Source organism: Aplidium turbinatum, chromosome 2, assembly GCF_918807975.1.
Source record: "Aplidium turbinatum chromosome 2, kaAplTurb1.1, whole genome shotgun sequence".
Classification (NCBI taxonomy): Eukaryota; Metazoa; Chordata; class Ascidiacea; order Aplousobranchia; family Polyclinidae; genus Aplidium; species Aplidium turbinatum.
Window position 1 is genome coordinate 17,862,007 of NC_137473.1, and position 22,763 is coordinate 17,884,769.

A 22,763-nucleotide genomic window follows, 5' to 3' on the forward strand; every position below is an offset into this window, starting at 1 on the left:
TGGCATTGTTTATATTTGTACCGTATAGCCTACTATTTTCGCAACAGACGAAACAAAAGGTTCCTCTCTCTCTAAAAGTTGCCAGAGGTAAAGTAGTTTATAACGCTATCTCTACCAAAGGCCTTTTTGAAGTCAACGAAGACTAGACTAGATGAACTGGCCTGTTAAATTCGATAAAAAAATTTCTAATTTGATCTAAGGCTAGTATTTGTTTGATTGTTCCTCTTCCTGGTTGGTAAGCTGCTTGTGTTTGGGGGAAAGATGCTTTTAAATCACTATTAGCCTACTCGTGTATCGATAATAGTGATAAAGAGTTTATAGATATAGGCTACCTGAGTAAGCTGATTGAACGGCAGTTGCTGTAATCGGGTATATTACCTTTCTTGTAGATTACAATCATTAGAGCTTCTTTGAGAATTTTGGGTATCTTTTTTGTTGGTAAAATAGAGGTGAAGCAATGAATTTTTCTTTATTTTCCATTAATTTTCCCTTATATGAATTATAATAATTTTCGCGTTTGGTGACGCTGTTTAAAAAAAAAGCAATGTTACGCTTCATCAATTTCTCTGGCGTTGATGTCTTGGTAACCTGACCTTGAAAATAGAAACTCGAATTATAACATTTTTAACAAAAAATGATACCGTAACTTATATGGTTGTTTGAATTTGAGCGATAAATCTAAAATTATTTAACGCAGTATTTTTGTTTTGTTTAGGACCAAAAATATTTTTGACCCTGTTGGATACGTAGAGTTTGTATGTACAAATTGTTTGTTGTGCTGAATGGATTGTGGCTGTTTTGTGCCATTCGTTTCTTTGTTGTCCCGATGTGATTGAGGTAATCTCCTGCTATAAGAAAAATTCAAAATTGCTTGATGAGCACAGATTACGTTGGCCACATAAACTAAAGTTTTTTTTATATCCTTTGGTATTTCTTTTTTGTTAGCCTGCACATGGCAGTGACTACGTCTGTGTCCAGTCTACCTGTATGTTTCTACTGTGTTGGCATCTTTGCTATGACAAACGTAAAGGAATAAGCATTTTCGAGGCAATATTCAAAGTTTGGTGAGTATACTATTTATCTACTATCATAAATATGTTGTTTATATAATAATCTGTATTTGAATAGATGTTGTACCGTATTATTTTTAATTGTTTAAGCCTAGCATCAGGCAGCCTAAAATAAATTGCTACATCACTACATTCCTACTGCACTGAAACTGACTTGAAAGTAGGCTACTAAGAGAATGAAAAACTGACATGATACAGTCCTATACTAAAAGCCACATAATATCACTATTTTGTTATGCCACTTAGCATTTATGTTACAGTAGATTGACAATATTTGCAGTGTTTTACTTTGTCTGCATACACACAATTTACTCACACAAAAATGCATAGAAACAACCAGGTGGCTATAAAAACACACATATTTTAAAAGTCATGAGTAAACCAATAGCAATTTGGGAATTAAAAAATTGCACCTTACTATCACAAACAAAATCAGTTACGGTATGGTAGTCTCAATGTCACAGGCTTCTGGTTGAATGCATAATATAATATAGGGTGTAACCAATTTCGTCTCCTGATTTTATCCACTAAAAAGATCAAGAAAAAAATTCAATAGAGCCGAAGTCGGTGATTGGAGTTGCCGCAAAAATTTTAAAGTTTTTCCTTTGAAAAGAAGAAAAAATACAGAAGCGCAAAGTCGCTGATCGGAGTTGCCATTGGCGGAGTTTTCGAAATCGTTGACCGCGCTAAGTATCTTAAAATAATAGTTGATTAATCGAACCTCACTTTCTACTTAGGGCAGTGGTTCCCAAACTGTGGTACGCATACCACTAGTGGTACGCGAAGGTCTTTCAGATGGTACGCGAGAAACTCACTGAAGTTGACACGTGGACGTCCATGGTTGACAGCAGTTAAAGTAAAATAACTGAATACAATTTGTGCAAACTTTCAAATTACTCAATGTGCATTATTGTGTCATAATCAATGTTATTCATAGGAGATTCAAGCGTTTATGACGCAACATTTAGGTCAGTAGTTTTTAAACTTTTTTGTTGCGACGTTTTCGAAAATCTTTATTGGACTTGTGACTCACTCAGCGATAAGAATTTCAGTAATTTTTATTTATTTGTGTCTCTCTCTAGCCTTTATTTGTTGCTCGACGAAATGAATTTAGAATTGCGCTATGTGATTGTTAAACCATAAGCATTTGCTACAGTTTTGCAATGATGAGTTCTCATGCACATGTGAGGGGATAACAATATCTGTGAGTGCTTTATTATGCAATTGAGTTTAGATACGAAGCGGAATCATTGTGTGACGCCCTTGAAAAATTAAAACTACGCACCAAGAGCGTGGCGACGCACACTTTGAGAACCTCTGACCTAGGTCGTTGAACAGAAAAGCCAAAACTTTTCAGTTTTCAATGTTGCTACTGATAGTGGCACTAGTAGTGCACCCTATTTATGGGTATTCTACTATAATCTGACAGCTCAATAGCTTACTGTAATTATATTTAGTCTAATATTAAAATCTTTTAGTCTTGAAGCGCTGTGCTAAAATTTGTTAAACTTTCTTGCTTTTTATTGTACATTTTTGAGATTTTCTGGTTGTAGCGTCGTTGGTGGTACGCGTGCACTGTATGAAACTGCTAAATGGTACATGAATAGAAAAAGTTTGGTAACCACTGACTTAGGGTTATCGAATTAAGATTAGGGTCAGAGTTAGGGTTAGTCACACTTATTTTGTGGTGGCCCATAAAAATTCAACGACTAATGCAAGGGAACTCTTAAACTTTTAAAATGTTTGTGGAAACTCAGATCAGTGACATCGGCTTAGTTCTATTTTTTTTCTCAATATTTTCAGGGGACGAAATTGGGGGACAAAGTGTTCAGGGGATGTATAGGTTGCATCCCATGATATATACGTAAGCATTAAAGCATGTCAGATACCATTTTAACATAAAGATTCCTAACTTTTAAACTAAAGGATTTTAAGATTATCTGATTGATTGCATACCTATTAATAATATTGTATGATTGCATATAAATATTGTTTGAATTCGCATAAAGGAGCTTGTCAATTTCCATATGACTATTTGATTGCCAGGTTTCTGTAAATCTAACTTTAAAACTTTTTCATTACTTTAGCTGATATGTGTATTTATTTGATTCAGATTATCTGATCATTGCAGTGCTCTTCTACCAGGTGTACTGAAATGTATTAGATTTAAATAAAGTATAAAACTGAGAAAGGGTATTTAAAAGGTTACAGCCTCCTTGTGGATTTCTAATGTCGCTTTTTTTCATTATTTGTAAAACATTATTAAAGTATAGTACGGTAGCCTATGTATTAAGACATATAAGGATTTTCAAATTGATTTTTTTCAAATCGGATTTCCAAATGATTTAAAATGTCTTTTGGTACTGCCAATTGGAAATAATGTTTACCCTGTTATTAAGCTTAACAAAATCATACATTCAAAAGGGTTATTACTAAACGTTTTTTAGATTTTTCTTTGTTTTTCATTTAATACAATTAAACATAACAGTATGTAGGCTACTGAGATGTACAACATTCTTGTAATGTTAAGAAAGGTGTATCACAAAAAAGAGTTAAAGTACACAAGTTCATTGTATGGTTTGAGGTTCAAGAATTATATGCAATAAAACTATTGGCGCATTTACCTTATGCATTTAACCAATTTCATGTGTAATTTATTTTGGAGTAATTCTACTGATAGGTTTTCATTTGAAAAAATAGATACTTTTGTCATTTTTCATTCATATTTTTCATTCATTTTTCATTTTTCTTTGTCATTCATAGTACATTCAGATTTAAAATTTTGGCAAGATAGAGAATTGACTCTGCTCTTAACTGTTATTTTTTAAGTTTATTTTTATACCTTCATGGTCTAAAATTATGAATGTCTGATTTCATCATCCTAAGCTTAAAGCAACTCTCAATGGCTCTTATAGTTTTTCCCAGCTTCCTGTCTGATGTGAAATTAACCATGTTGGTATACCTTTCTTATTTTGGAGCAAAGTGGTTAAAATACGTTGTCAATCTAATTAAAAAATATAGAGCAGAAAATATGGATTTTAATTATAAATACAAGAGTTTGTTTAGTACTGTATCTACATTTTGGTTTCTTCATTTTTTGATTACATGCTCATTTTTTTATTTAAATTTTTGCTATTCAATGTTTATGCTAAAGATGATAAAAATATTTCATGTTTTTTTTGCCGCTTTTTTTTACTAATAATGGTATAATAAACATGCAATTGTGCACTACAGTAGAAACTAAATGTTGTGACAGATAAGTTCAGCTCTGTTTATTTTGTTTTGTTGGCAATAAAACAAAATTATGCTGACACAAACAAATATATCATTTGCGCAATAAGGATGGCAACGAAAGACCAAAAGGTCACCAAAGTCAGCTGTCACCTGCAAGTTGCCACCCCAGATAATTACTGATAATTTCAGTCATTTTGTAATAACATAATTTTGTGACATGCAAAGTTAATGTTGCACATTAAACACTCCTTCGTTCTGCAGTGAAGGTTATAAATTGCTAATATAGTAGCTTGTCACGCCAGTGTCGGAGCCAGATAAGAGAATTGTCAGTAATGGTTTTGAGGTTGTTGTCGTCACGGGAAGAGAGTTATAAATAATGTGATTCAAATGAAAAAGATACTTACACTTTTTATTTCATTACTATCTCTATCTATCTATCTACTACTACTATCGATATCAGCAGCTTCTAGTTGGTCAGACACATGCTCTTCACATGCAGAGCGACTTTCCAGTGACTTTTAAGCTACCAAATCTGAAACTTGGGGTCTGAGGACAGAAGTTTTTTGCTCATGCCCTTTCATGTTGATGTTCATGTCAAATATCAGCATTTTATGTTATGTGCATTCTTCACTTCCAATAACTTTAGCATTCCTTACTAATTTTAGGTTAGACCTTCTCACCAGAATGTACTCAACCTGAGTAGTTATAGACCCAGACTTAGATAAGTTATCAGCCGCAAAACAGCTTTTTAAAAGTCCAGCAGTCTAATACCTTCAATATTTATTTTACCGAACCCAAAGACACCATGGACACTTCAAAAGCTGGTAAAACCGTTTGCAGATTCACCAATGTGACAATTAAAACACCACCAACCAGAAACAATTTAATGTTAGGGACAGCAGAAAGGTTACTTAGGAATATGTCATAAAACATCTTTTTCTCTTTTTGAGACCACCAACCTGAGGAGCACGAGCATTGAACACATTTATAACATCGTGTTCATTTAAAGTTCTAAAACAACTATTCGGCTGCAAATGCGAGATACAGACAAAACTTTGTCGACCCATTGTTCTGTTAAGAATCCCCACGCCACCAAAACCATCTTCTTCACCTTTCCAGAAAAGCTTGTATTTTTTATTCTTTCCTTAAATAAATCTTGTGGATGCTCCTCTCCTTTGAGTTTCTTAAATACAACAGATGTCAATGCCTCTACGTGTTAAAGTCTCCCGAATTTCGCTTGCTCTTCCCCGCATGGTTCCGACATTTAAGTTCCAATATGTAGTTTGATTTTTCTTTTTTCTGTCAATCTTCCTCTGTTCAGAAGTTGCATACCAGTCTGAGGCTGCTGGGATGAAACCCTGTTCACTTCTGTCACATCAGTCCGGGGTTGCCGATGTGCATTCCTGATCGACCTTCGAGGGTCCGGTGGTGGCCTTCTCTGATCTGTAAGCTACTATTCAAGATTGACTTTATCATTTGTAATTGAGGCAAGATATGACAGCTGGATGCCCTTCCTAACACCAACTCCAATAATTTTACAGCTGTCAGAGAAAAGCTGGGTTTACAAGTTTTCCTTCTTTACTAATCTCAGATATTGACCACTCTCAGTTGCAAATCTCTACCTCAATGTAAACCAACAGATGTGTTTAGATGGCATTTCCTCTATCAGGGAAACTAGCTCGTCAGAAGCGCTCATAGCCTCATACGCCAGAAGTCGGTGGCAATTCTTGGAACTGTGATACCGAAGTAGAGCAAAATACCGCCGAGTGCTCGGTAGTTAAGCTAGTTAGTAGTTAGCTTAGTAGTTAGTTAGTTTGCAAAATTTAAATCAAAACATGCATTTTTCAAAGAGATGAGAAGTATTGTTATGCTGTATTTGGCAAATTGTTGTATTAGTCTTTCAAGAAAAAGCATCTTTTCTCACATACGGTACACAGTTTTCACTAAATGACATTAACAGTTAGATTGGCTAGCATTGCAATAATAGCACATTATCCTGTCTCAGCACTTTTCCCTTATTTAATGCTTGATAATGCTACTTCAAACTATATTGTGAAATGAAGTTAATGATTCCAATTTAAATTTTCAACTTCATATATGTGTTTGATCAAAGATCAATGCTTTTCATTTTACTTTTCACTTTTTTACTTTTAAGTTGTAAATACCAATACAGTGTTTTCTTTGTAAATGAAGCATTAAAAAACGATCAAACCCCTTCTCATATCGATGTTTAAAAACTAATTAATTGACATTTCTTACTTTTAGCAGTTAAAATGGAAAAAGAAAATAATGACAAGGAAGAAGTAAAAAACAAATCTTCTGCGCGAAAGTAAGTTGATCGGAAGTTGTTGTCTGAAATAGCAAAAAAATGTATATATAACTTAGATTTCAAAAGTGGAATGTATTAAAATGGATTGTAATGTCATTAAGATGTTATGTGATGTAGCATCCCTGATATAATTTAAGTTCAATATCATATTTTCATATCTCTCTATTTTTTTTAAACAACAGCTGGTTTTCATCCCGAGACATCAGGGTCAACCAGTTGTATAAATCGTCAGTGTACAAAATTCTTTCATTGTCTTTTCCAGTTCATTTGTTAAAGCATCTATTCATAACATATTTTCATATTTGTGAAAAATTAAATTAACCCTTAAATGGATTGTGACATTAATGAGATGCGGATCCTTGCAAATTTTTGTTTAAGACTGTGTGGATGGGTAGTAGCCTACAGTACTAGGACTAGCCCATGTACTAAGTACTTGGTTGGTTGTTTGACTGTTTGTTTACTAAACAAACTTACGAAATAAACTTCCATGCAGTTTTCTGTCGCCCAGCTTTGATAACACAAAAGATTATGCGTTTTTGTTTTACACCATTCCAATATTTTGGGTCGAGCACTTTGAACACTTTTATCGCATTATATAATGGCAGCTCTGCTACTTGTTTTAAAAAACGACTAAAAACATTTCTCTTTTGGTTTAGGCTACTCATACTTCCTAACTAAAGATATTTTGTTTCTCGGCAGCCGATTGTAGCAAGAATTGACAACGATAGAGACTGTGTTTCGTCCATGATTCTGGGCTCGTCAGTATCACATCACTAATTCACGTCACAAGGGTACTCAATCACCGCCTTTACCAGTCAGTTTGACTCTTATTCTTATTAACTTAACTATTATTCTTAACTCTTATTCAATCAGTTCAACTCTAAACTCTAATTTTTGCTACAATCAGCTGCCGAGAAACATATATATAGTTGATTGAATGGTCTAAAACTCTAAATGGCTAGCTTGGAAGATACACCGTTATTGTTGGCGAATTGCAATTCCTCGCTGTACTAGTGAGTACTCAGTCTTGTGCTGATAGCCAGGAAGAACGCTCCCTTCTTCACAATGTCCTCCCTTAGTGCTTGCTGGTTTTGTTGAATCTTTTCTTTCCACAAGAATAAGAGTTAAATTGACTGGTAAAGCCGGTGGTCGAATACCCTTGTGGCATAAATTGGTGGTGCGATACTGACAAAAAAAGCCTAGCCTGCAAGGTGTAGTGGTATCCAATCCATCTTGAACTCTGAGCGGTTGCGAGAAATATTAAAAAAGAGCCCAGCCTCATGGGCGAAACACAGTCTATATCGTTGTCAATTCTTGCTATTATCGGCTGCCGAGAAACATATAGTTGATTGGATGGTCTAAACAGCTAGTGTGGAAGCTACACCGTTATGGTTGGCAAATTGCAATTGCTCGCTGTACCAGCGAGTATTCAGCCTTGTACTGACACCCAGGAAGAACGCTCCTTTCTTCACAAAGTTTAATTTGAAGTTTATTTTGAAGTTATTCAAATAATTGTTTAACTTCACTATTCCTACTATTTACTCATTAAATTATTATTACATGCAACAAATTAATTAAAATATCTTCTAGACATTTAATTTCCTTCTAAGGTCATCAGTGACTGAAGAAGCAAAAGAAAATGAGAAGGCAGACCTTGAAGGTGACGAGGTTGAGGCATCTTCATCATCGGAGAAAACCCACCATCGTCGGAGGAAAGTGAAGAAGCCTAAAATTTACTTCTACATAGGCGGCAACAATGGAGCCCATCTGTGAGTAGTAGCGGCATTGTTTAGTCGTTATTTTTATGCGAGAAATAAGTTGCATTGCACTAAAATGTCCTGTTTTGTATTTTAATGAGCATGCCATTTCATGTGCTGTAAATTTAACTCACGTTAAAAAACGTCAGATATTATTTATCAAAAGAACAAAGAACCCTGCAAAAGTGTCTTAAGACAATTGTGACTAGACTTTACAAACCTGCTCGCCATGTTATTTATGAAATTGTTGCTTATTCATCATGTCCAGCCCAATCTATAGCTAAGTGTAAGTTCTAAAAATTTATGTAAAGTAGATTTTAAACCTTTAAATGCTTGATCTGTTTGTTTTGACAAAACAATTTTTGTTATAATTTAATAAGTTACAAAAAGAAGTTAAACTTTTTTTCAAGACATGCTTTGTCCCAACTAGAGTTTTCGTAGAGCATTGGTTTCTGCAATCCAGCAGAGCTTTGAAGCATCTTTCATGCTTGAAACTCTTTCTTACCACTGTTTAGTTTGTTTATTAGCCTTGTGTTGCTTCTAAGTTCAATGCACGATGTCATGTTAAAAGTTGGCTATTTTATCCCAAATGTCTACTTGATGGCTTTCATTTTGTGCGTTTAGGGTTGACGAAAATCTGACCTCTCTTGGTTGGGAAAGGATTTCAGACAAAAATAGAGAAGATTTTAAACTGAAATGGTGTGAAATAAAATCCCACAACAATTACCACAGCTTCAGAGAAGGTGAGCATAGTAGCTTATTACTCAAAGAATTTTGTGTCATGAATATGCAGAATTATGTCGTATTAATATAAAATTATTTCATGTATAAGTTTGTGATAAGATGTTATGTGAAATTTGAGTTTATTTTGGGGGTTTAAGTTAGGATTTGATTGTTTCACAAACAATCCACTTTTTTCATTAAGAATGCTGTGTAGTCTTTTGTGAGACAAAACTTCTTAAAACAGCATTAATTTTGTCAGCTGTTTCAAAGCGGTCAAAATGTAAAATATGGTCACACCCATATTTGTAGTTTTAAGCCCAAAATTGAGTTCATCATTTTTTCGCGTTTTTCTATCAATCACAATTTTTGTATTCATTTATTAGCATTTACAATTGCTTTAGCTGCAAGATCCGTTGGATTTTATTTTTTAGCATATCACCTGAACAACAATCTTAGGTGATGTATTGCAGCAAAGCTAACTCTCCTTTAAATCAAAAATCTGATTGATTTGATTTATTTCTTCAATAGGAGACCAGATGTGTTACCAGATCCCGAATAATAAGCTACTGACAACAAAGATCGGCCTTCTTACAACCTTGCAAGAATACGACAGGGTCATGAATAAAGTTAAGAAAGGACGACCTAGGTAGATACAGTAATTGTTAGCTTAGTGGCTATATCCAATATTTCTACATGGTTTTTACCTGAAATGCACGATCTATTCTCTCTGTTTTTCAATTGTAAAGAACTTACTTAATTTGAAATGTTTTGTTTACTATACAATCATTTCTTTTTCGATCCAGGATAATGAGATATCAAGACTTCTTTCCTGAAACCTACAGGTTGGATGTTAAAGACGACCGAGAATTGTTTTTCGAAACTTATATTGGTAAATAGCGTGCTGTATTACATAATTATTTGCGATCCTGCTTTAACTCTAAATTGTTATAAGATATTTGCCAACTTATTTTGAATACAATATTATGGTTTCGGCTTTTTATAAAAAGTAAAGTTTTATTTTTTAAAATTTTTTGAAAAAATTAAAGTATCTAAATCTTTGTTTCACGCTAATTTTTGATCCATCTGAAATTTTGTGAAATTGCTGATAAGTTCCGTAATGTAGGTAGGCTATTTAATAATATCCAACTATTTCTAATGAAACGTTGTTTTAGACGATGAGATATGGATTTCTAAACCAACAGGAATGAACCAAGGCAAAGGAATTTACTTACTCCGGTCAAGAGAAGACATTGAAAGGCTTCAGTATGTTCAGTAACATCTGTTCATTCAATTTTAAACCTTACGAGACAAATACAATTGCATGACTAATTGACTAAGCAATATTCTACTGATGGATTGTTCAATGAAAATTGTGATTTCCTATATCTAGGCTTCCCTTATTTTCAATGGATGTTAAGAAAACTGATTTGCCCCTGTATTATTTTTAGTGCATTAAACGAAATTCAGAGTAAGTTCTGACACTTGACAGTTTTGTTTGAGTTACAAATTAATCGTTGCTTACGTAATAGATGTGAACATTCAAGTCCCATAGTCATGGCAAGTAACTTATATATTTTGCAGAGAACGTATAGCTGAGATTGAAGAAGACGTACAAATGGCAAGGAAGCTCCCTTTCAAAATGCCCCTAGCCCGAGTTGTTCAGAGGTAAGTTGATTGTTAGCTTATCTACGGACAATTGAATTGATCTTCTCTGTATAGTTAATCCATAACACGACTTCTGGCCATCGACAAAACGAAACTGTGACCAGTGGAAAACCAATCTAACCACCTTACTATTTGGTTTAATTGTTAACATTATGATTTTTTTGTCTTCTGAAAATCATACAGCACAAAACTAGGTATATCGGACTACTTTTGATATTTATGTATAGCTTATTCTGAAACCGTGCCAAAGCACACTGTAGGCTACTAACTATAACCGAAAGCGAAATTTGTGGACTTCCATGGCAAAGGTTTCGTTTCCAATAAAAATTTCATACTTTCTAGATATGTGACGAATCCTTTGCTGCTGGATGGAAGGAAATTTGACGTTCGAAATTATTTACTCATTGCCTGCGCTAACCCACTGGTTGTGTTTTATGGAGATGGTTACTGCCGACTGACCTGTATGGCCTATGATCACCACAGCACTGACCTAACAGGTCACTTGACCAACCAGGTAGGCGCAGCATATCAACGGATGTCAAGCTGTTGGCTTGGTATCTTTGTGCAACTGCACGTTCTGAGCTGCTGATTCAGATCGATCAAATTTTTGATTTTTGTTTTGCAACTATTTTTATGATTACTTTTTTTTCTGTAACTGTAAAGCTCTACTTTTGTTTGTTTTGCATCAGTTTTGTATAAATTGATTGGCTTAAACTGGGGTGGTTCTGTTATCAAACTAGTCTATTGTATCAGCTAAACAATTTTGTTTGTCATCGCAGTTCATGCAAAAGAAAAATCCTCTCTATGAAGAAGTAAAGGAAGACACCGTGTGGCACATGGACAGGTTCAATGATTACGTCAATGAAAATTTTATGCAAACGAAAAACTTACCAGAGGACTGGGTCCATACGGTTTTAAAGGTGGGACAATGGTTCTCAACTATGCAGTGCTCTTGTTCAACAAGACAAGATTGATTTTGTGTGATGCCATTGTATGTTTTTACTTAAATTTTGCTTATATTTTTCCTTACTGATTCTCTATTTATTCTTGTGGAAAGTGTGTATTCTTTTATTGATCGGTGGAATTTTTTGTACTTTGCAAAGTAATATGAATAATTGTGTATAACCTGAACCGATATTTTAAAGCTCATGCTAATATGCAAAGACAACTATTGTTTATTACCTTTTAATTTGTTATAAATTAATATGTAGTATGTGGCCTACTATTTTCACTGAGGATGCGTAGTAACATCTTGCGCGAAACGTCAACAAACAAAAAATACGTAACCTTAGCATTGGAATTTTTCCGTGTAAATAAGGAAGTGTTAAGATTTCACCTTTCTCAAGTAGGTAGAGATTTTTATGAGGTCTTTCCACGCTGACGTGTTAAATTTCTGGTTGTTTGATTTTTAGAAACGTTGCCAACAAATAATGCTTCACTGCTTTCAAGCAGTGAAGCATAAATTGGAATGTCGCTTAGGATTCTTTGATCTTATTGGATGCGATTTTATTGTCGATGATGATTTCAAGGTAAGTAGAGATTTACGAGTTGGTAGAGTTACAACAAAACATCATTCTACATAAATTTTGATGCAGGATTTTAAAATATGTTTTCACTGGTACTCATTCATTCACATTTGTTTCATGAAGCAGAAAACTGCAATTTATACTTCAAGGCAACCAAACCAAGCCTCCTCCTTTCGGTGGCGGATTAGTTAGTGCCCTCACCATAATAAAACATGATTTTTATGTATTACTATTACATTGTTTTTCGATTAAATAGTAGTAGCCAGTCGCACAAAAATTAATAATACCATGTTCTTTTATTGCCATAACAATAATAAATGTAAGCAATGGATGCATTGCTTTTTCCCGTAGTACTTTCTAAAGTGGCTGATAGTAATAATCATCCACAATACTGATTGAAACTCAGGTAAACACGCCATAACTTCTTACGCTATTTTATAAATAATTTTAACGATTCATCCATATAGCATCCACACACCCGTAGAGCAGATTTTACACCCTTGAGATAAGAACCCCTGCTCTAGAGTACAAATCGCTAAAGTTATTGATTATTCCAGGTGTCTTTATTAGAAATGAACTGCAATCCAGCGTTGCATATGAACTGTGAAGCTCTTAGAGAAATAATGCCTCTAGTCGTTGGCGAAACTTTAAGTGAGTGTTGTTACCAATATCTGAAAACCAAGTAAACTTTGCTCGTCGTTTGTTAAAGCCGTTGTGGCAGCGTATCTTGATTAGCAGAGTATGGTGTTCTGTACCTTATGCTAATTGACTTGTTATATTATTTGGCATTTTATGCTGATAGCATGCTCGGTGTCGAGTGACGTCTTGTTACTCGTCATGCACTGTATTGGTGGAGTCCGTACTTCAAACATGCGCAAGTTGTGATCACATGGAAAGCATTACTAAATACATAAAACTTTTACAGTTTTACTTCAACTGCTTTTTGTTAAGTTTCTTTTTATTCCAAAACCCAGTCGTTAATACTTCCTACTCTGCTAAAGCTCAGCATGTCGCTTGTAATTAATAACAAGTTATCTTCATAAAACAGTCAATGGTTGCATGAAAGATAAAATCGCCCAATAACGGACATTTTTAGATACTAAAATTGGTTCTTTCATATTGCTTTCACAACTGGCGACGTTAAAACGCTGTTTGATAATGTTAAAACGACAATGTTTGCTAGCTAGGTTACTACTTTGTCACTAAAAATGATGCGTTGAAAGCTATAGCTACTACTTTGAAAAATCATAAAGTTTTTATTTTACTTCTCTTACAGAACTATCGTTAGAAATTTTCGACAAAGCGTTGAAAAAAGAAAGGATCATGCCTCTCGCCTCTCAAAGCCACTTCAGCTTACTTTACAATGGCGATGCTATCGAGGCAGCAGAAAGAAGGGAGCGCTTGCAATCAGCTGCAGAGGCCAGACGGAGAGCAAGGAGCGCCCAGAGACGAAAGCGTTTTGTTCCCGGACAATTTGTGGTAAGTTGTAGTCACAAGTGACAAGTGACACGATCAAGAGCACGAGAAAGCTTTCAATGCAAATAGCTTCGTATTTTTCCCGAGACTTAAATCGCAAACCCAGTCACCGAAGTTCACAGAGCGAAGTGTTTTCATAATTGATGTTTTGAATCGGTCCGTGTTATCAATTATCGGCCTCAACAAGGTATCAACAAACGTGACATAATTGATTAAGGAACGAATATGCAAGAAAATGATGTACTCGTATTTTTGTTTTGTTGAGTGTTCTGAATATATTCTTAATAAAAAGAGCAGGTGTTTTATCTTTTTTTAGAATTTTGAATGAATACTCTGATCTGCATGAGCGCGCTTTGGCCTTCATGTTTCCCTTTTTTCATTTTTTGTCGGAGCCTATCCAGCTTTCCGCTGCAAAGGATGTGTCTTTTGACGATAGATATATTTTCTCACGTTAAAAATTCTCTTGCTACTTTGTTTCACACTCTGCTTGCTTCGTACAGCATTGAAAATGATGCCATGCCGTTTATCAACAACCCTTTTTTTAATTTTTCAGTACAAGCGAAGTGTTACTAACCCATCGACAACAAGCACCACGTCCACAGTCAGCACCACGACTGCTACTGCCACTAGTAACCCTAACCCATCGTCGTCTAGCCAAAGCACTGTTATTATGACCACATCAAACTCTACCTATAACAACAGAGGCATGTCGTACAGCCCTTCAACAATGGCCACTGTGGTACCTACTACTAACACTTCGCCTACCGGAAGCACTACATTTACAACGCAGTCTTTTCGCACGTTTAACCTGCCATCTTCCACCGTTACTGCCCTAACTGCCTCGTCCCAGCAGCGGGTCACAAAGTCTAAGAGTACACCGAATGTTTCTTTAAAACCTTTCTATGCAGGAGGTGAGAACAATTTTATTGCTTAATGTACTATCTAAGTGAAGCCGGAGTGATCTCTTACAACTGGCTAGTTTAATCAAAGTAAAGGTATCATTTTGAATGTTTTGTTTTCATACCTGATTCATTGTGAAGGTGGGAAGATGGCAAACACTTTTTAAAAAGCGCTTTTGCTTACAAGTTACAACTATATGATTTGGAATTAAAATTTTCTAATTAATATTTATTATTACTTAAATTTTTTTAAGCAATTAAGAATGATCTGTAGGAAGTGCCTTCAACTAAACACAGAATAGTTACTTGGCACATAGATGTTTAAGAAGGCTTCAGCAAAATTGTTATTATTATGATGTCATTTTACGTTATACTAATCGGTTTCCTCTAAGTAAATGAGTTCCGAAACCGCTTCTGATGCGAAACAAATTTTATCCTTGTACTGTGTTTGGTTCAAGCCATTTTTTGCTCACGAATCTTAATCTTTCACCAACATTTGTCAAAAACGTTCCAACTTGCTGTCCCTTCTAATACTTAAATAAATAGTTTGCTACAGGCACTGTCGCAAGTCGTCCTTACTCAGCCCCAAAATTTAACAAGAAATACGCCCAAGTCGAGTCGAGAATTATGAGCCACAACAACTTGTACCCGATTGAAAGCCAAAGGAGAGACAGCATGAGTAACGCAGCTTTGACCGCAGCGTCTAGCTCTAAGGTGGTAAGTCCCTTTCTTGTGCATGTACGCCAAGGAGGTTTTGTTGTAACGTATTCTTTTTTTTTTTTTCTTTGCAGCTGAACCAAGCAAAATCTATTCTCCTCACTCCTAAGAGAGACGACGGAATCTCATCGGAGATGAAGGACATTTATTCTGAGAACCAAATGGCAGTTGATGAGGCATTCTTGAGGGATCTAAATGAAGAAATCGGTGAATGGAAATTGTTGATTTTTTGCTAAAAAAGCGAATCTTGTTTTAGTTTTCTTGTATGCGTGACAATCACTTTAATGAGTTGCTTAATTGTTACAACATATTGTGCTGTGAATTATAGTGCACAGCACCACACTCTCAATTTCTGGTTGTTTTGTTGTAGTTTCTGGATTCGATACGAAATAGCTTGAGCATCATTTTGATTGCACAAACCACAGATGGGCGACTTGTCCATGTGACAGTCTTCTGCTTTGTGGAACATATATGGCGGAATATTTTCAAGTGACAACTCTTTACTTAACAGAACTTTAACTTCAGGAACTGGATTTGAGTCAGTTATTTAAAATCTTCCAGCATGTAAAACTAAACACGCTTTCTCAGTTGTCAGATAAACACGATATTTCGTATTTATTCAGCTTACCATGAATATAATTTTTACATTTTTCAATCTCAAAATTTTCAGAAGAGGTTGAACGTGAAAAGTTATTCGAACAAATACTTGAAGAAGAGGATGAGATTGACACTGAAGATGAAGAAGAAATTCTCGGAATCGTAAGGTCTTCCTCTCCTGAACTGATACGACGTCCATCTGCAAAACTGCCTTCATACTACCACAACAACTCAATTTCTGGGGGACTCATACTCTGTGGGTATTTGTTGGTCTGCATCGCCGTATGCTGATATTGTAGTATGTGATACACATTTTTTAAAACCTATTCTTGATAAGGACTGAACGATGCGTTAAAAAGTTTGAACGTTTTTTAATTGTTTGTTTATGTTACATCGCATATTTTTGGGAACAAAAAATGTTAAACCCAAATTGGTTAAACCCATTGACTTTACTCAGTGTTATATTTGTAGTAGCTGCAACAGCGAGCACTCTACCAAAGCTCCATGATTTTTTAAAAGACAGAGAACTATTTTTCGCTACAACGGGCAGCGTGTGTTACATCTGTATTCTGTAGGCTATACAAAATGTAATCGAATGTGGAGTCGTTGACAGCTTTATCTTATTTCTTGATTCTGAAGATATTTTAAGGTTAGATTTCAACACACAAAAAACAACAGAAAAAAAACAAAGCAGTTTTCAAACTCACCATTCAAGTTACAATTTGCCTGTTTTTTTATTGCGAAATTTCAAAAGTTTTTATTCAACAGCCAATGGTTTGTCAACATGGTCAAGAAACTCCTCCCAACCTCTTCAAAATATACACAAGAAAATCAGTCGAATAGCTTCTCTGTCTGTCAAGGGTAATGTTGGTAAGCATCATCATCATGCACATCATTGTTATCATTATCTTGATTTGGTTTTGACTTTAAGCTTAAAAGGTCTTCTTGCTTAAAAATTGTAAATATCTTAAACTTTAAACTATCTTACATAATAATTTAATGGAACTAATATTCTGTAATTATTATCTTTTTTTAATCAACTGGTATAGAACTTTTGTTAAGTTTAATTTTTGTATCTCAAATATATTAATCTAAGCAATAACTGAGAATAGAAGATAATTTTAATTCACATTTTCATCTTGCATGGAGCCACCATTAGGAATTCTAAATTTGCAATGATAGTAATAGAAATCAAACTTTATGGCACGAAAGATTGAAGATACAAATGGTACTGCTGAAACTGAGCATCACATTTTAACATTAGATACAAGAAAGACGAGTAGACTTTTCATCAATGCAACTTATCGAGAAATAAATTACATGATCTGTGTCAGATATGGTGTTGGCTGCATAGCCGAGTGCTGAGAGCCATGGTTCGACGTTCGAAAGGACGCTAGTTCGACACTTCTCAAGAGCATGTGACCGTGTCTTTGCAAAGACACGGCGTCGATTGCGGAATGGCGCCCCTTCGACTATACAGTAGCCCTAAATTTCTCGCATGTATGAACAGTATGCTGCTCTAGAAAGAAATGCCTACTGCCCTTCTTAGTGCTATGGCTTGCTGAGCTGAACTATGTCAGATAGGTGATCAGGAGATAGATGTCAAAAACTTTCATTTTGTATTGAGATGGATTTTTGAGGTTTTTGCTTGAAATGGTGTTGACACTAGTAACGCATGCTTGACTGGATATGGTCCAAGAGTGTCATGTTTTATGAACTTCCTGGTGCGAACGTCCGAAAAAGTCGGAAAAAAAACGTGAACAAAGAGATTCGAGAGTTGCGACTCGAAAGCCGAACCGTGCTCGATCACGATGCTTAAAAAAGCGCAATCCGCCCAAAACATTTGAATCGACATGGTCAACTTTAAAACCTGAGAATCCGAGGACAATAGTAGTCGTAATATTATGTGCTTAAGGCATCTTTGCACCAACCTAAATGCTGCTTTTATCAATTTGTTTTTCTCTTAGATCTTCCTCTTCCATCCGTTTCAATGTCCCAATCTTCCCCATGCTCTTCATCCTTGGACCCAGGAAGCAAGGTGGATTGTATCTTCGGTGGCTTGTATCTCCTTATACCAATCATTTTCTTTTTTTGCTGAAATACATAATTTATTGGAATGTTAACCTCCGCTGACTTTGAATCTGTGCCTACTGTGCTGGCTAAGCTGACAATTCATCGACTTTGTTGTCTTGCAGATGCAGTTTAGAGCGCCTACTACTGTAAGAATAAGGCAAAGTTTGCCTGCCACTACGTGCACTCTAGAGATAGGGCCAAAATCTCGAAGAGGATTAATTGCTGTTTCTTCATCAGGTAAACCAGAGTTTCTCAGTTTATCACAGATTCTTCAAGTTTAGCCCCTTTGAAGGTTTAACACAATTTCCGATTTTATCCATGTTCTCTTCCTATGCACATATCCAGCACGAAAACGTAATTCAGAAACATTATATTTCAACAAATTACTTAACTTCCAAAAATTTTCATGCACTGTTAGACTGCTCAACTGCGTGACGAACAGACCGTGACTCAAGTAGACCGTCCTGCTTCAACAAAAGAAAGTTACTTTTTATTACATTGTCTTCAAGTTTTTTTGTTATTAAGCTCGTTATAAATCTACACAATATCACGTCACACTGTTTTTTTTTTGTCAACTATTTCTCGCCGAAATATTCTACTTGCCGATCAAATCAAGATGGATTTTAAAACTACGTTCGCATAATGGTGTAGGTATTAGACCATTGCCACAAGCGCTGACACTAAGGTTGAAATCTTGAGTTAAAGTGGTGTTGTATATCGCTGATCCGTTTATTAGGTTCTCCTAAACCGATAGACGTTGTTCTACCCATGTTCTCCAACCTAACATTGTGCATTTCCGTGTTTCATTTCCAATCCCAGTATTCCATGCAAATAATGAACTACACTATGTGCAACAACGCAAGGTAACAAAGTTTGTTTTTCCAGGCAAGCTTTCCAATTCGTTGTCCAATGACACGTATCCTTCCAACCGCAAACTGAGCAACGCGACTCGATTAAAGCTAATGAATGCCGGACAGCATCACCCTGTTGGTATGTTGAGCTTGTTTTTCCAGTTCTTTCCGTTTTTTTTTTTTGTTTTTTTTCGGTCAGACATATTCTTGTCTTGCCTTCCATAAATGGCAGTTGTTTCAAGTCACACAATAAAGTTATTGAAATAAATTGTCAACCTTTGAATGTCAAATTACGTTACTTCTACATCTTAGCACAATGCTACTTGGTTGAACTGTGCTTCGTTTTGAAATTTGCCCAGCTATCAAACATAGTATTTTTTACTTTAAATCAACGTTTACAGACGCTTAATCAGTGTAAAAAATAATCAATTGTGCTCGTTGGGCGGAGTTCCTACACTAAGTTTCGTGTTTTATTAAGACAAAACTCTGTCTTTCTGGTTCGCCTCTTATTGTCATGTAGTATTGTTGCTCATTTACATCATTTCTATGCTATTCCAGAAAGTCATCACGAGGTTGTGGCTTCTTCTGCTTTGATATACTTGGCGGCTACTCACGTCAATAGCCAACCGAACATCAGTTCCGATCAGGATTATAGACAGAGTCACCTCTCCGGGGGGTCTGTCGTGTACGGAGGAGTGCCGTTACAAAACAGTTCGATGGTGAGTGGGTTCAAAATACTTTGTCGTGTAGTCTTTCTGGATTGAGATCTTCGAATATTTCCTCAGCAAAGTTGACGCTTCTGATATGACAATTGAGAAATCTAATAGAACAAAACATGGTCGAAATTTGAGACCATGCTATTGTACCGAGCCATTTAAGAACAACTCTTCATTCCTTGAGCCTAATTCCTGGCACCATTTAACTAACACAAATCTAGTTAACGCTGAAGTTGCATCAAGGTTTGTCATCATAACAGGTCAGGTGTGTAGAGCTACATTTTACTGCCTTCATTACTGAAGCTTATAATATTTTTTATAAAAACCTATCAAGTGTTTTGGAAAGAACGATTTGAAACGTTACTTTAAAAAAACTTTAAAGCAACTTTAAAAAAAAAATCTTTATAGGCAATTAGTATATTCAGACAACTGTGGACGTGAATTTTTGTTTTGTCGTCATCTTTGTCGAAACACTGTACCTCTGTATCCTACCTCAAACGTTTGTTTTGTTCAGGCTCAATCGAAGCTCGCCTCCTACATAAGCAACAAAACAAAATCTGATTCCTCCACCCAAACCAATCGTCGACCGCGTCTATCTGGAGAGGAAAAGGTCATCTGGCGTCTAAGGTCGAGAGTTAATGACAATTCACCTCGAACTACTGATGGGACCACTAGCCCCACTTCGCAAAATGAGACAAAGGGTCACAAAGTCCCTTTAAAAGTGCCCGTGGTAACCCAGTCACCTAGTCTTATAACACCACGAAAAGTAATCGACCCACTCAGTAGCAGACGAGCCCCATTACCTCAGAAAAAGCCTTACCCCTCTGGTTCTTCTACCGGTCCGAATACAGCTTTAAATCTTCAAGACCCTAAATTAAAAGGCTCCTCTAGTGAAGCAAAAGAATCTTTCTATCCCCTTCCGGAAGAGGAAGGAGTCACGATCTTGGGAGGAGATCTTGCCTCAACTAGTTCGACGGGACTACCAGTAGACAAGCCTACCGCCTTATCGAAAGTGGTTGCTATAGCAACAGCAGTACCCACACACTATCGGTCCAACGAGACAAAAACGAAAACTTCTTCTGGCTTTTCTGAAGAGCCTACAATGCTGACCGCTGGTTGAGAACTTGCTTGTCAGTTACTGTTTTCTCGTGACAGTTGCTCAACCTATTTCTGATCTAACGTAACCGAGACAGCAAACGTTGCCATTTTTGCATTTTCAGGATACATCGAAAGCATGTAAACATAGCAACTTTTGCTGGATGGTTACGTTATGCAAGCGTAACATAGACGAAATGATTCAAGCAGCAGTTTCACACTCGCATATGCCTCCTTTGAGCTAGCTCTATTCGGTGTTTTGTCCAAATTATTGGTGTCAGCGCTAAACCAGTAAAGTTATTAGGGTTCTACCCCTGACGTGTTTTTGATTAAGTTCATCTATGTTTTATGTTCACACTTTATTTTGCAACGATGCTTGACTGAAAATAGACAATGGTAATTATAATGCAACAGATAACAACAGCATCGGAAAAGAAAACGTTAAGTGATGTTAATGTACAGACAATTCCCGGATTTACAAATGCGTGGAACACAATGACCTGTTGTATCAAACTTCAGTAAATAAGACTTTGTTGTTACTTACCCTGTAACCTTTCGGCCTTGTTAAAAGGTAAAGTGTTTTCTGTTTATAATTTAAACAACAATAACATGTGTTTTTGTTATTCTTAATGCAACGCGTATTAACATTTGCATTATTAACAGTTTTGTTTTGTCATCAACTAACTTTAATGTATAAAAAAGTTCAGCAATTTCCTCTCAAAATTTATGAAGTGCGTTTTGTAAATCGTAATCAATGCAAAAATTAAAATTTTGCTTTAGTAGGCTACTTTTTCGTTATTTTTTTTACCAATCTGTGTTTTATGTCTTACGAAAGTCCAAGCATATGTCATTACAAAACGTTTATAAGTGGCCATGTTTATAGCCTACGTTTTCGTGAAGATTTAGTAACTTATTTCAACATAAAACGTCAGATTTTTTTACGTAAACTTACGCATGCGTGAAAACATTGTCTTCCACTTTACCTTCCCGCGTACCTTGGATGATGGAACCTATATGTTAATTTATAAAATAAATTATTAATTTATAAATTAATAACGCTGCGCTTTTATTTTAAGTAAATATCAGGCAATGGACGCTGCGCTTTTATTTTAAGTAAATATCAGGCAATGGCGTGTCTGGTGTTGACAAGTATATTAGTGTCAATTGAAAGACAAGATTTTGCCAAAGCTTTAGCATTTTACCTCCTTTGTTCTTCAACTCAGCGGTGGTTTTCTGTTGATGAAGAGTGCAACTGGTAAATGAAAAAGGAAAAACAAGCTATAGCCTAACCATTGCTAAACACCGAATAAAAAATATAACCAAAATTTTGAAAGTAGACCAATTGTTATTAAATTATATTGTGCTTCAAAACTCTTGTTATCGTCAGTGCTAAAATTGAAAATAAAACTTGTTCAACCGCATCATAGATATTTCAAATCAATAAAAAACGACAGCTCGCAATCAACGTTTTTTGCATGCAAATTTTTGTGTAATTTCATAAAATTGCAATGTTTAAGCGGACCGCAAATCTGAAGTACCAGTTAGTTTATCGTTTGCATCTTGTTTTTTTTTACAGTGTTTTCTTTGCGTACTCGTTACACATTTTACCTTCACCTTATGCTTTTCATGAAACAATCTACCTGCAAATTTTTTTATTTAATTTTCATTTCTGTCGTCATAAATCAATTCACTGTGGCATTTCATTGTTTGTTGCGTTTTGTATTGCAACAATACAGAGATATAAAAAGTATGTTTAAATAAAATCGCACTTTTGTTGAGAAATGCGAGACTTTCCTTTGCAGCTACTTCACACTAGCCATATCTTAGTGTAAATTATTTATTAAATGGTTTGTTTCATCTTTTACTTTAGGCACAACAAGTTTTATAGATTGTTTTTTCAATGTTACCTTTAGACAATTTTGTATTGTTTCGATGACTCGTGATGTTAAATCAATTTGTAACTTCCTGTGTCAATTATTTGATATTTTGTTTAAATTTTGTCAAATTTGATAAATAAATCAACTGAGCTACATGA

General features: G+C 35.4%; 1 protein-coding gene across 1 annotated transcript; it reads left to right on the plus strand.

Annotated features, from left to right (window-relative positions):
- Positions 1 to 724: 724 nt before the first annotated feature.
- Positions 725 to 22,763, plus strand: LOC145764690 (uncharacterized). The gene is made up of 24 exons (XM_082576341.1): positions 725 to 1,064; positions 5,955 to 6,077; positions 6,570 to 6,633; positions 8,244 to 8,402; positions 9,015 to 9,133; positions 9,642 to 9,759; positions 9,917 to 10,002; positions 10,286 to 10,376; positions 10,695 to 10,778; positions 11,121 to 11,292; positions 11,558 to 11,698; positions 12,191 to 12,307; positions 12,862 to 12,955; positions 13,581 to 13,783; positions 14,334 to 14,691; positions 15,236 to 15,396; positions 15,471 to 15,603; positions 16,067 to 16,249; positions 16,762 to 16,863; positions 17,961 to 18,031; positions 18,189 to 18,303; positions 18,952 to 19,056; positions 19,476 to 19,636; positions 20,148 to 22,763. The coding sequence occupies exons 3-24, from the start codon at positions 6,578 to 6,580 to the stop codon at positions 20,751 to 20,753; spliced, it is 3,435 nt and encodes a 1,144-aa protein (XP_082432467.1). The 5' UTR covers positions 725 to 1,064; positions 5,955 to 6,077; positions 6,570 to 6,577; the 3' UTR covers positions 20,754 to 22,763.

Bases quoted from the DNA above. Each gene is read 5' to 3' on its own strand.
- LOC145764690 (XM_082576341.1), top strand. From the start codon at position 6,578: ATGGAAAAAGAAAATAATGACAAGGAAGAAGTAAAAAACAAATCTTCT. The intron at 12,308-12,861 runs GTAAGTAGAGAT...TGATTATTCCAG, and splicing joins TTGTCGATGATGATTTCAAG to GTGTCTTTATTAGAAATGAA. The intron at 16,864-17,960 runs GTAAGCATCATC...TTTTTCTCTTAG, and splicing joins GTCTGTCAAGGGTAATGTTG to ATCTTCCTCTTCCATCCGTT.